This window comes from Aquarana catesbeiana, linkage group LG04 (assembly GCF_042186555.1).
Source record: "Aquarana catesbeiana isolate 2022-GZ linkage group LG04, ASM4218655v1, whole genome shotgun sequence".
Classification (NCBI taxonomy): Eukaryota; Metazoa; Chordata; class Amphibia; order Anura; family Ranidae; genus Aquarana; species Aquarana catesbeiana.
Window position 1 is genome coordinate 492,189,552 of NC_133327.1, and position 12,329 is coordinate 492,201,880.

At 41.6% G+C, this 12,329-nt stretch overlaps 1 protein-coding gene across 1 annotated transcript in view; it reads left to right on the forward strand.

Annotated features, from left to right (window-relative positions):
* DHX57 (DExH-box helicase 57) overlaps window positions 1-12,002 on the forward strand; it is a 218,154-nt gene extending 206,152 nt beyond the window's left edge. Inside the window, exons 24-25 of the mRNA XM_073627674.1 lie at window positions 1,440-1,606; window positions 10,628-12,002. Of these exons, the coding sequence (XP_073483775.1) occupies window positions 1,440-1,583 (144 nt within the window). The 3' untranslated portion in view covers window positions 1,584-1,606; window positions 10,628-12,002. The remainder of the gene's footprint in view (window positions 1-1,439; window positions 1,607-10,627) is intronic.
* The last annotated feature ends 327 nt before the right edge of the window (window positions 12,003-12,329 follow it).

Sequence of the window (12,329 nt, forward strand, 5' to 3'; positions counted from 1 at the left end):
CTGCTGCTCCGTCACTGGCTTTAATGGCATGGCCATTGAAGCTCCGGCCTTGAGGGACATAGGAGTCTGTCATTTCCACAATGCAGTTTTGTTGTTGCCCAGGCTTCTTATTTATTGCTTGGAGACTTCCTATGGTCAATGAATATCAAGCCTCTGTCTTGTACTGTACGATAAAGATTAAAGGAATTTTGACTTACCTATAAATTACATATCAGTACAGTACAGAGCACAAACAGTTCATCCTCCCCTTTTGTTCTTGTGGTGTTTTGCATTGCTTGCTGCAAAACTGAGGAGTAGATTGGGGGGCCTGTCCTCAAAGCTTTGCAAGTGTCTGATCACCTGAAGGTACCATCTATAACCCAGGGTCTATTAATATCAAGCTTGTGTCCTGTACTGTACTCCAATATATGGAATTTACAGTCCAAATTCCTTTTTTCTATGGCTAGATAGACGTAGATACAGTATGTTGAATGATCTAATGCACTTTATATATTGGATTCAGTGCATATACACATACAGCTTAGAACTTTTCACCTACAGATGTACATTACAATCTAGAGAACATATGACATCTAGTCATTAATACAGCTATATTCAACACTGAATTTATGGCCACAATCCTAAAAACCTAACTAAGCAGATGACAGGCCTGTAAGGATTTATAAAATCCTAATTGACACTAGTAGAAAAGTATTTAGAGGGAATGGTTAGCAGCCGTTGGCAATCCAAGGATTTTTAGAACAGTGTATTTGGCAGAATTGCTGGGTATTTTAAGTATAGAAATATACAATTTGCCATTGCTGGCTTCTTTAATGTGCATTCTTCTTTTGCTATTTATCTATTCACTGACGTGGTATAAATATGCAGTCCTTACTCTTAGGGACAACTGTAGTAGGCCCTGAAGGAAAGATAATAAGCTAGCCTTTTAATTTGAACCTTTAAATACCAGATAGGCAAATACAGCTCTTGTATTGCTGTCTTGACAAGTCCTGTTTAAAGGGTCAGTCCAAGGTCAAGCCTGGTGGAGTTAGTTTCTGGCTGCTTATTGAATTCTTCAACTCTGAGATCCTGTAAAAATTGTTGACTCTACTCCTGCCCACCTTCTCATGTCACAACACCTTCTTTTTCCGTCTCTATGATATACAGTAAAATAGATAAGAAAAAATCCAACAGGGAGAACAGGAATACTTTGTTCTGTCCGCAGGATGAATACAGAGTTTACCAATTGCAGCACAGATATCTCACCTATAGCATCCATTCAGAATAGTTTAAATTGTTGTGGTTCAGCTAGCCCCACCACAAAATTATTAAATATCACTTTTAGCTGGATTGGCCCTTAAATTTCACATTAGTTGCCTGGTCAAAGGCTCCATACCTGCATAAAGATACAGCTATTATTACAAATCTGTACATGACCCGTGCCATGTTTCTTTCAACAGATTGCAGAACTAGTGAAAGAACTTCGCAGTGAACTAGACCAGCTTTTACAAGATAAAATTAAGAATCCTACAATGGACCTGCATACCTGCCCACGTGGCTCTCGAATTATTGCCATGATCGTCAAACTGCTGACGACACAGTGATCCTGAGATCATGTTGAAAGATGGTATTGTCCTTTTACTTCTACAGTTGGACTGAAACAGCTAAAAAATGTTTATTGTATGTGAAAACATAAAACTGTGGTATGATATGTAACAAGCTAAAGGATCATTTGACTTTCAGTAAAAATGATTTATAAGGCCAACTCAATCATGAATATCAAACGATTGTTAAAGTAGTGATAGTTTTTGCTTCTGGATAAACATTTAGTTCATGCAGAATATGATCGGTTGTTGCCTCTAAGATGCCCACACACTAGAAGGTATTAGGGAAATTATGTAGCTGTTTTCTAACTAATCTGCCTATAATCATGGTTTATAATTAAAGCTACTCTCATGAGAGAATTACGTAGGCTGCCTCTTTTTCTTAAAATGACAGTTGTCATAATGTCATGCTATTGCTTTGGCCGTAATACTTTTTGCTTCACTGACCTAGAGCAAGTATAGGGTTATGACTCTACATTAATTTGCTGGGTGCTTGTTCTTGGTGTGTGACAGATATTAAAACCACCGACAGCCAAGCACCCCTTAGATTTCTCTCATGATAGATGAGTAATTTCAATTTACCGAGGGTCAGATATTGGTGATTTAGAAAATGTGGTTATTTGATGAACTGTCATTATGAAGTCAGTCATCATAATAAAATGTTATCCTTTTGGGTACAGAATAGCTTGGGCCTATAAGCTTTGGCCATAAGCAGATAAAGACAATAAATTACTGCTGCTGATTGTACAAAGAACCTGCAAGGATAAGGCAATTTTCCATAGAAATTCTCTAAAGCCAGCCATAGATGGTTTGAATCTCGGCTGGTTTAGCAGGGACCAGCTGAGATTCGATCCATCTATGGGCAGGCTGATTGTACCCACATCGATTGACTTGGGTACAACCAGCATGTTGGAGTTCCAGCATGCGATTATTGCCAGCGGCTGTAGCCGCTAGCAGTAATCATTGTGTTCTCCTGGCAGGGACAGCTCCCCGTGCCCCCTCCGGAAGAACACAATAGCTCAGCGGGAAGGATTCCCCAATCAACACTGACTGTGATGATGGGGGATTTGGGCGATTTTATCTCCTGCCTAAGCCTTCTTGCCTATTCTATACTAGAAACCCCCAGCTCTGGAGGTCAGCTGCATTTTTTGGCTCCTCTTTAACGCTGGCAGTGAGCCTTTAGACTGGTTTGTTTCATGAGCATCTCCAGCTTTTGAAGCACTCACTGTGCAGACATGGCTAGTGTTTAAATAGATTACTGCCATAGAAGATCAAATGAGCTCATGGCTGTTCTGCTGAGATAATAAAACAATGTGCCAAAAAACAAGCAGAGGGCAAAGGACTAGTCACCAATATTGCCTGTAGACTCCCTGCAGCTGACCTTTTCCGTTTTACCAAATTCCCATTCCTTTTTGTTGGCTGTATGGAGGTGGCCAGCTTGGTAGAGGCAGTGATTTCTTTCCTAATGTCATAGTCGTTCCTCTGATGACGCATAATCGCATGGGGGAGGGGGGACATTTAAGAAAAGGTGATAAAAGAACAAATTAATCTGAATCGGTTTTTTGTGGAATAGTTTTTTCCTGCAACAGTGAGCAGCACAGCAGGAAAACGAACAAATCTCACTCCAAATTTCACAGTGCCTTAGATCTCACACTGGCGATATACTTATGAGGCTATAATTGCAGGAAGTGCAGTATTTAGGAAGAATTCAAGGCAAATGGTACATTTTGCAGGCAAAGCTCCATCAACATTTTTAGATTAAAAAAAATCTTCATTTTTTTTAACTCAGGTCACCTTTAAAGTGGGTGTAAACCGAATTTTTTTTTTTTTTTTTTTATATCATACTGTAGAGTATAAGATTTCCTATCATTTGAGCCTTGCCACACAGAGTTAATCCATCTCTGAGCAATCCTCTTTTATTGTTCAGTGAGAGAAATCTTGACAAACTGACAAAAACTTTGTCAAATACTCCCCTTTGCTGCGAGTGACAGCCTAAGACACATACATTATTTTTTAATTCCCACCCCCACTCCTTTCTTCAGCAGCTCTGCAAGGATTGGCTGTTCCACACCTCAGCATGATTTGGCAGGCTGAAGTCATGTGGTTACTTTCCTGTCTTTTCACTGGATGTTAGAGATCATAGCAGAAGTTCAGTTAGAAATACACAGGGGAGTGTAGAGGTGGGCGGGGAGTCTACAGACATCACGACTCCACCCACCGAGCTCCAGACAACAGACCCACCCACAGAATATGCAGTTTTTCAGCTCTCATAATAGACAGAGGGGAGACATTTGCCAGATACATGCAGGAGGCATGTATATCCTTATAGATAACCCCTATGGCAGTAGTTTAGAAAGGATGACATTGGGTTTACATCCACTTTAAGATAAGGTATCATGCAGCACCTTGTTGCACCATTACAGAAATATTAGGCAATTTAATTCTACAAATATCATAAATAATTATTGGATTAATTCATAACCCAGAGAATAAACATGCACATTGGTATATACATTCTGAAATGGTGCCGCTTTTAAAAAAGGACATTCAGAAATCAAACATCATCTAAATGAGCTGGTAGTAAAAGTATATAAAGCCACCACCTCTCAAAAGAAATTCAAATATATAACATTTAACATTTAACATTTTTGCCTTGGGCTCTCCTAATTATAATCTCTGATTTTCAAGTATACTTACTTTATTAACATACTTTAATTCTCATGCACACTGGACGTTATAATGTTTTAAAAACGCCAGTAGCTTTGCAGTGAGTTTTTCAATGTTTTTGCAATAGCGCTTTTTAGCGTTTAACGTTTTTTTTTTTTTTTTTTTACAGTGGATCAAAAACATTGGTGAGATAAGTTTTTGAGCGTTTATCTGCGTTTTTTGGCATTAGAGTGTTTTTACAGCTGAAAAACTCCTCAGAACCCACTAGTTTTGGGGGTTTTTTACCGCCAAAAAACGCCCCATCCTTCCTCATGTCCCCATGTCTTCCTATGTACACTTCACTATTCCTCCCTACCAAATCAGGTTAACCACTTGACAACCGCCTCACGCCGATATACGTCGGCAAGATGGCACGGACAGGCAAAATCACGTACATATACGTGATTTGCCTTCCGCGGGTGGGGGGTCCGATCAGACCCCCCCCCCGGTGCCCGAGGCGGTCGTCTTTTGTCCCACGGCGATCGGAGGTGAGGGGGAGGCCATCCATTCGTGGCCCCCCCCTCGCGATCGCCGCCGGCCAATCGAATCATTCCTTTGCTGCTGTATGCTAAACAGCAGCAAAGGAAATGATGTCATCTCTCCTCGGCTCGGTAATTTCCGTTCCGGCCCGAGGAGAGAAGACAGGTATGTGAGTGCACCAACACTACACAACACAGTAGAACATGCCAGGCACACAAAACACCCCGATCGCCCCCGATCCCCCCCCAATCACCCCCCCCCCCTGTCACAAACTGACACCACCAGTTTTTTTTTTCTGATTACTGCATTGGTGTCAGTTTGTGACAGTTACAGTGTTGGGACAGTGAGTATTAGCCCCTTGTAGGTCTAGGATACCCCCCTAACCCCCCCTAATAAAGTTTTAACCCCTTGATCACCCCCTGTCACCAGTGTCGCTAAACGATCATTTTTCTGATCGCTGTATTAGTGTCGCTGGTGACGCTAGTTAGGGACCTAAATATTTAGGTTCGCCGACAGCGTTTTATAGCGTCAGGGACCCCCATATACTACCGAATAAATGTTTTAACCCCTTGATGGCCCCCTAGTTAACCCTTTCACCACTGATCACCGTATAACTGTTACGGGTGACGCTGGTTAGTTTGTTTATTTTTTATAGTGTCAGGGCACCCGCCGTTTATTACCGAATAAAGGTTTAGCCCCCTGATCGCCCGGCGGTGATATGCGTCGCCCCAGGCAGCGTCAGATTAGCGCCAGTACCGCTAACACCCACGCACGCAGCATACGCCTCCCTTAGTGGTATAGTATCTGAACGGATCAATATCTGATCCGATCAGATCTATACTAGCGTCCCCAGCAGTTTAGGGTTCCCAAAAACGCAGTGTTAGCAGGATCAGCCCAGATACCTGCTAGCACCTGCGTTTTGCCCCTCCGCCCAGCCCACCCAAGTGCAGTATCGATCGATCACTGTCACTTACAAAACACTAAACGCATAACTGCAGCGTTCGCAGAGTCAGGCCTGATCCCTGTGATCGCTAACAGTTTTTTTGGTAGCATTTTGGTGAACTGGCAAGCACCAGCCCCAGGCAGCGTCAGGTTAGCGCCAGTAGCGCTAACACCCACGCACGCACCGTACAGCTCCCTTAGTGGTATAGTATCTGAGCGGATCAATATCTGATCCGATCAGATCTATACTAGCAACCCCAGCAGTTTAGGGTTCCCAAAAACGCAGTGTTAGTGGGATCAGCCCAGATACCTGCTAGCACCTGCGTTTTGCCCCTCCGCCCAGCCCACCCAAGTGCAGTATCGATCGATCACTGTCACTTACAAAACACTAAATGCATAACTGCAGCGTTCGCAGAGTCAGGCCTGATCCCTGTGATCGCTAACAGTTTTTTTGGTAGCATTTTGGTGAACTGGCAAGCACCAGCCCCAGGCAGCGTCAGGTTAGCGCCAGTAGCGCTAACACCCACGCACGCACCGTACAGCTCCCTTAGTGGTATAGTATCTGAACGGATCAATATCTGATCCGATCAGATCTATACTAGCGTCCCCAGCAGTTTAGGGTTCCCAAAAACGCAGTGTTAGCGGGATCAGCCCAGATACCTGCTAGCACCTGCGTTTTGCCCCTCCGCCCGGCCCAGCCCACCCAAGTGCAGTATCGATCGATCACTGACACTTACAAAACACTAAATGCATAACTGCAGCGTTCGCAGAGTCAGGCCTGATCCCTGCGATCGCTAACAGTTTTTTTGGTAGTATTTTGGTGAACTGGCAAGCACCAGCCCCAAGCAGCGTCAGATTAGCGCCAGTACCGCTAACACCCACGCACGCACGCAGCATACGCCTCCCTTAGTGGTATAGTATCCGAACGGATCAATATCTGATCCGATCAGATCTATACTGGCGTCCCCAGCAGTTTAGGGTTCCCAAAAACGCAGTGTTAGCGGGATCAGCCCAGATACCTGCTAGCACCTGCATTTTGCCCCTCCGCCCGGCCCAGCCCACCCAAGTGCAGTATCGATCGATCACTGTCACTTACAAAACACTTAACGCATAACTGCAGTGTTCGCAGAGTCAGACCTGATCCCTGCGATCGCTAACAGTTTTTTTTGTAGCTTTTTATTGAACTGGCAAGCGCCAGCGGCCTAGTACACCCCGGTCGTAGTCAAACCAACACTGCAGTAACACTTGGTGACGTGGCGAGTCCCATAAGTGCAGTTCAAGCTGGTGAGGTGGCAAGCACAAGTAGTGTCCCGCTGCCCCCAAGAAGACAAACACAGGCCCGTCGTGCCCATAATGCCCTTCCTGCTGCATTCGCCAATCCTAATTGGGAACCCACCGCTTCTGCAGCGCCCGTACTTCCCCCATTCACATCCCCAACCAAATGCAGTCGGCTGCATGAGAGGCATTTTCTTTATGTCCTCCCGAGTACCCCTACCCAACGAACCCCCCCAAAAAAGATGTGTCTGCAGCAAGCGCGGATATAGGCGTGACACCCGCTATTATTGTCCCTCCTGTCCTGACAATCCTGGTCTTTGCATTGGTGAATGTTTTGAACGCTACCATTCATTAGTTGAGTATTAGCGTAGGGTACAGCATTCCACAGACTAGGCACACTTTCACAGGGTCTCCCAAGATGCCATCGCATTTTGAGAGACCCGAACCTGGAACCGGTTACCGTTATAAAAGTTAGTTACAAAAAAAGTGTAAAAAAAAAAAATATATATATATATAAAATAAAAAAAAATAGTTGTCGTTTCATTGTTCTCTCTCTATTCTCTCTCTCTATTGTTCTGCTCTTTTTTACTGTATTCTATTCTGCAATGTTTTATTGTTATTATGTTTTATCATGTTTGCTTTTCAGGTATGCAATTTTTTATACTTTACCGTTTACTGTGCTTTATTGTTAACCATTTTTTTGTCTTCAGGTACGCCATTCACGACTTTGAATGGTTATACCAGAATGATGCCTGCAGGTTTAGGTATCATCTTGGTATCATTCTTTTCAGCCAGCGGTCGGCTTTCATGTAAAAGCAATCCTAGCGGCTAATTAGCCTCTAGACTGCTTTTACAAGCCGTGGGAGGGAATGCCCCCCCCCCCCCCCACCGTCTTCCGTGTTTTTCTCTGGCTCTCCTGTCTCAACAGGGAACCTGAGAATGCAGCCGGTGATTCAGCCAGCTGACCATAGAGCTGATCAGAGACCAGAGTGGCTCCAAACATCTCTATGGCCTAAGAAACCGGAAGCTACGAGCATTTTATGACTTAGATTTCGCCGGATGTAAATAGCGCCATTGGGAAATTGGGGAAGCATTTTATCACACCGATCTTGGTGTCGTCAGATGCTTTGAGGGCAGAGGAGAGATCTAGGGTCTAATAGACCCCAATTTTTTCAAAAAAGAGTACCTGTCACTACCTATTGCTATCATAGGGGATATTTACATTCCCCGAGATAACAATAAAAATGATTAAAAAAAAAAAAAAAAAAATGAAAGGAACAGTTTAAAAATAAGATAAAAAAGCAAAAAAATAATAAAGAAAAAAAAAAAAAAAAAAGCACCCCTGTCGCCCCCTGCTCTCGCGCTAAGGCGAACGCAAGCGGCGGTCTGTCGTCAAACGTAAACAGCAATTGCACCATGCATGTGAGGTATCGCCGCGAAGGTCAGATCGAGGGCAGTAATTTTTGCAGTAGACCTCCTCTGTAAATCTAAAGTGGTAACCTGTAAAGGCTTTTAAAGGCTTTTAAAAATGTATTTATTTTGTTGCCACTGCACGTTTGTGCGCAATTTTAAAGCATGTCATGTTTGGTATCCATGTACTCGGCCTAAGATCATCTTTTTTTATTTCATAAAACATTTGGGCAATATAGTGTGTTTTAGTGCATTAAAATTAAAAAAAGTGTGTTTTTTCCCCAAAAAATGCGTTTGAAAAATCGCTGCGCAAATACTGTGTGAAAAAAAAAAAATGAAACACCCACCATTTTAATGTGTAGGGCATTTGCTTTAAAAAAAATATATAATGTTTGGGGGTTCAAAGTAATTTTTTTGCAAAAAAAAATAACTTTTTCATGTAAACAATGAGTGTCAGAAAGGGCTTTGTCTTCAAGTGGTTAGAAGAGTGAGTGATGTGTGACATAAGCTTCTAAATGTTGTGCATAAAATGCCAGGACAGTTCAAAACCCCCCCAAATGACCCCATTTTGGAAAGTAGACACCCCAAGCTATTTGCTGAGAGGCATGTCGAGTCCATAGAATATTTTATATTGCGACACAAGTTGCGGGAAAGACACATTTTTTTTTTTTTTTTTTTTTGCACAAAGTTGTCACTAACAACTATATTGCTCAAACATGCCATGGGAATATGTGAAATTACACCCCAAAATACATTCTGCTGCTTCTCCTGAGTACGGGGATACCACATGTGTGAGACTTTTTGGGAGCCTAGCCACGTACGGGACCCCGAAAACCAAGCACCGCCTTCAGGCTTTCTAAGGGCGTGAATTTTTGATTTCACTCTTCACTGCCTATCACAGTTTCGGAGGCCATGGAAAGCCCAGGTGGCACAAAACCCCCCCAAATGACCCCATTTTGGAAAGTAGACACCCAAAGCTATTTGCTGAGAGGTATAGTGAGTATTTTGCAGACCTCACTTTTTGTCACAAAGTTTTGAAAATTGAAAAAAGAAGAAAAAAAATGTTTTTTCTTGTCTTTCTTCATTTTCAAAAACAAATGAGAGCTGCAAAATACTCACCATGCCTCTCAGCAAATAGCTTGGGGTGTCTACTTTCCAAAATGGGGTCATTTGGGTGGGTTTTGTGCCACCTGGGCATTCCATGGCCTCTGAAACTGTGATAGGCAGTGAAGAGTGAAATCAAAAATTTTCACCCTTAGAAATCCTGAAGGCGGTGATTGGATTTCGGGGCCCCGTACGCAGCTAGGCTCCCAAAAAGTCCCACACATGTGGTATCCCCATACTCAGGAGAAGCAGCTAAATGTATTTTGGGGCGCAATTCCACATATGCCCATGGCTTGTGTGAGCAATATATCATTTAGTGACAACTTTGTGCAAAAAAAAAAAAAAAAGTGTCACTTTCCCGCAACTTGTGTCAAAATATAAAATATTCTATGGACTCAATATGCCTCTCAGCAAATAGCTTGGGGTGTCTACTTTCCAAAATGGGGTCATTTGGGGGGGTTTTGTGCCACCTGGGCATTCCATGGCCTCCGAAACTGTGATAGGCAGTGAAGAGTGAAATCAAAAATTTACACCCTTAGAAATCCTGAAGGCAGTGCTTGGTTTTTGGGGACCCGTACGCGGCTAAGCTCCCAAAAAGTCCCACACATGTAGTATCCCTATACTCAGGATAAGCAGCTGAATGTATTTTGGGGTGCAATTCCACATAGGCCCATGGCCTGTGTGAGCAATATATCATTTAGTGACAACTTTTTGTAAATATTTTTTTTTTTTTGTCATTATTCAATCACTTGGGACAAAAAAAATAAATATTCAATGGGTTCAACATGCCTCTCAGCAATTTCCTTGGGGTGTCTACTTTCCAAAATGGGGTCATTTGGGGGGGTTTTGTACTGCCCTGCCATTTTAGCACCTCAAGAAATGACATAGGCAGTCATAAACTAAAAGCTGTGTAAATTACAGAAAATGTACCCTAGTTTGTAGACGCTATAACTTTTGCGCAAACCAATAAATATACGCTTATTGACATTTTTTTTTACCAAAGACATGTGGCCGAATACATTTTGGCCTAAATGTATGACTAAAATTTAGTTTATTGGATTTTTTTTATAACAAAAAGTAGAAAATATCATTTTTTTTCAAAATTTTCTCTCTTTTTCCGTTTATAGCGCAAAAAATAAAAACTGCAGAGGTGATCAAATACCATCAAAAGAAAGCTCTATTTGTGAGAAGAAAAGGACACAAATTTCGTTTGGGTACAGCATTGCATGACCGCGCAATTAGCAGTTAAAGCGACGCAGTGCCAAATTGGAAAAAGACCTCTGGTCCTTAGGCAGCATAATGGTCCGGGGCTCAAGTGGTTAACTCTACTAATCTATCTCCTGGGTGGCTGTAAAAAAAGGAAGGCCACCAATGTTTTAGTACTTTAGTTATTTCTCTTCCTCTAACCTGGTATTTAAACTGTGCATGAGCAGCAGCACATTGAAATTGTCTGTGTACCAATTGCCTATTAAAAAATGTTATTTACAGTGCTTGACAGCACTATTTATTACAATAGAACCATGCATGGATCAGAATGCTGCCTCTCCTTTTCCCCAGTCTGATTAATGCCTTGAGGTTACAGAAATGTAAAATAACCACAGATTCAGGTACATATACTAGCTTTATTGAATTTTAATACATACTGTATCTTGCTGTTTTAAGATTTTTTTTTTATATCTGACTGGAGCTCCAAGGGGGAAGGGGGATAGGGGGTATAGATGGCAATAATAGTCTCTTCAGACCTTTTAATTTTGCATTATTGTCAGAGCAGAACTACTGTTTACTATATAAAAATAATCTACTACTCACATTTAAGATCCTTATACTGTAGTCTATATACAGTAGATTATTAATGGTTATATCTGTGTGGGGAGATTTCTACTTCTTTCCACTTTCTAAAGTGCATTTACTATGTATCACTATGGGAAATTCACTGGGAGCTAATAACAGTAATACTGGCTTTTTGGAAGTTCTCAGTTGGACTAAATGAAGAATGCATTCCAGAGAGGGGAAACAGGAAATCTGGTTAATAGCAATGCTCTGCAAAACATCTCTCCAATTGGGACACCAATAAAAAGCTGAAAGCAGATCTTTTTCTAGCACTCTAACCAAGCCAAAAAAAATTTGGAGTTTCTTTTTTCAGTAATTGTGTGCGTTGAAGTATAGCGTGCAGTAGTCTGTAGCAGAAATATGTTTCTTTTATTAGTTTGTCTTCTTTGGTTGTTTAGGTTTACCATGCGCTATACCATTCTAAAAAATATTTAAGAGACGTTTTAAAAGAAAAAAATCTCCAACATTTGTACTTTTTTTTTTTTTTTCTTACCGATTGGGGTTGAACCGCTTTCAAAACTCTATTTGTTTTGGAATGACAAGATAACTACAAGTTGAGGAAAAGGTCCAGTGGGATTAATTGTATTAAGTGGTCTTCGTATTGATGTTGATGAATACTACCTTGTTCATATGTACCTCCTATTAAACATGACTATGTGTTTAATTAACCTATCCGCATGTCTTTGAAGTGTGGATGGAAACCGGAGTCTCCAAAGGCATGCAAACTCCCTGCAGATAGGGTCCTAACTGGGACTTGAATCAAAGGCTCCAGTGCTGCAAGGTGTGGTTTGTACTTAATATTTCAGGCAGTTTCATCAGTTTATAAATTTTTTGTTGGAAGATCATGTGTTTAAAAAAAAAAATGCTTATCAATAGTGTACGTATTGCCAAGCATACATTGTAAAATGTATCTTAACAATTGCTTTTTATTATTCAAAAATAACTTGTGCATTTTTCACATATTTATTAAATGGTAATATTTATGCCAGTAGGATGTTG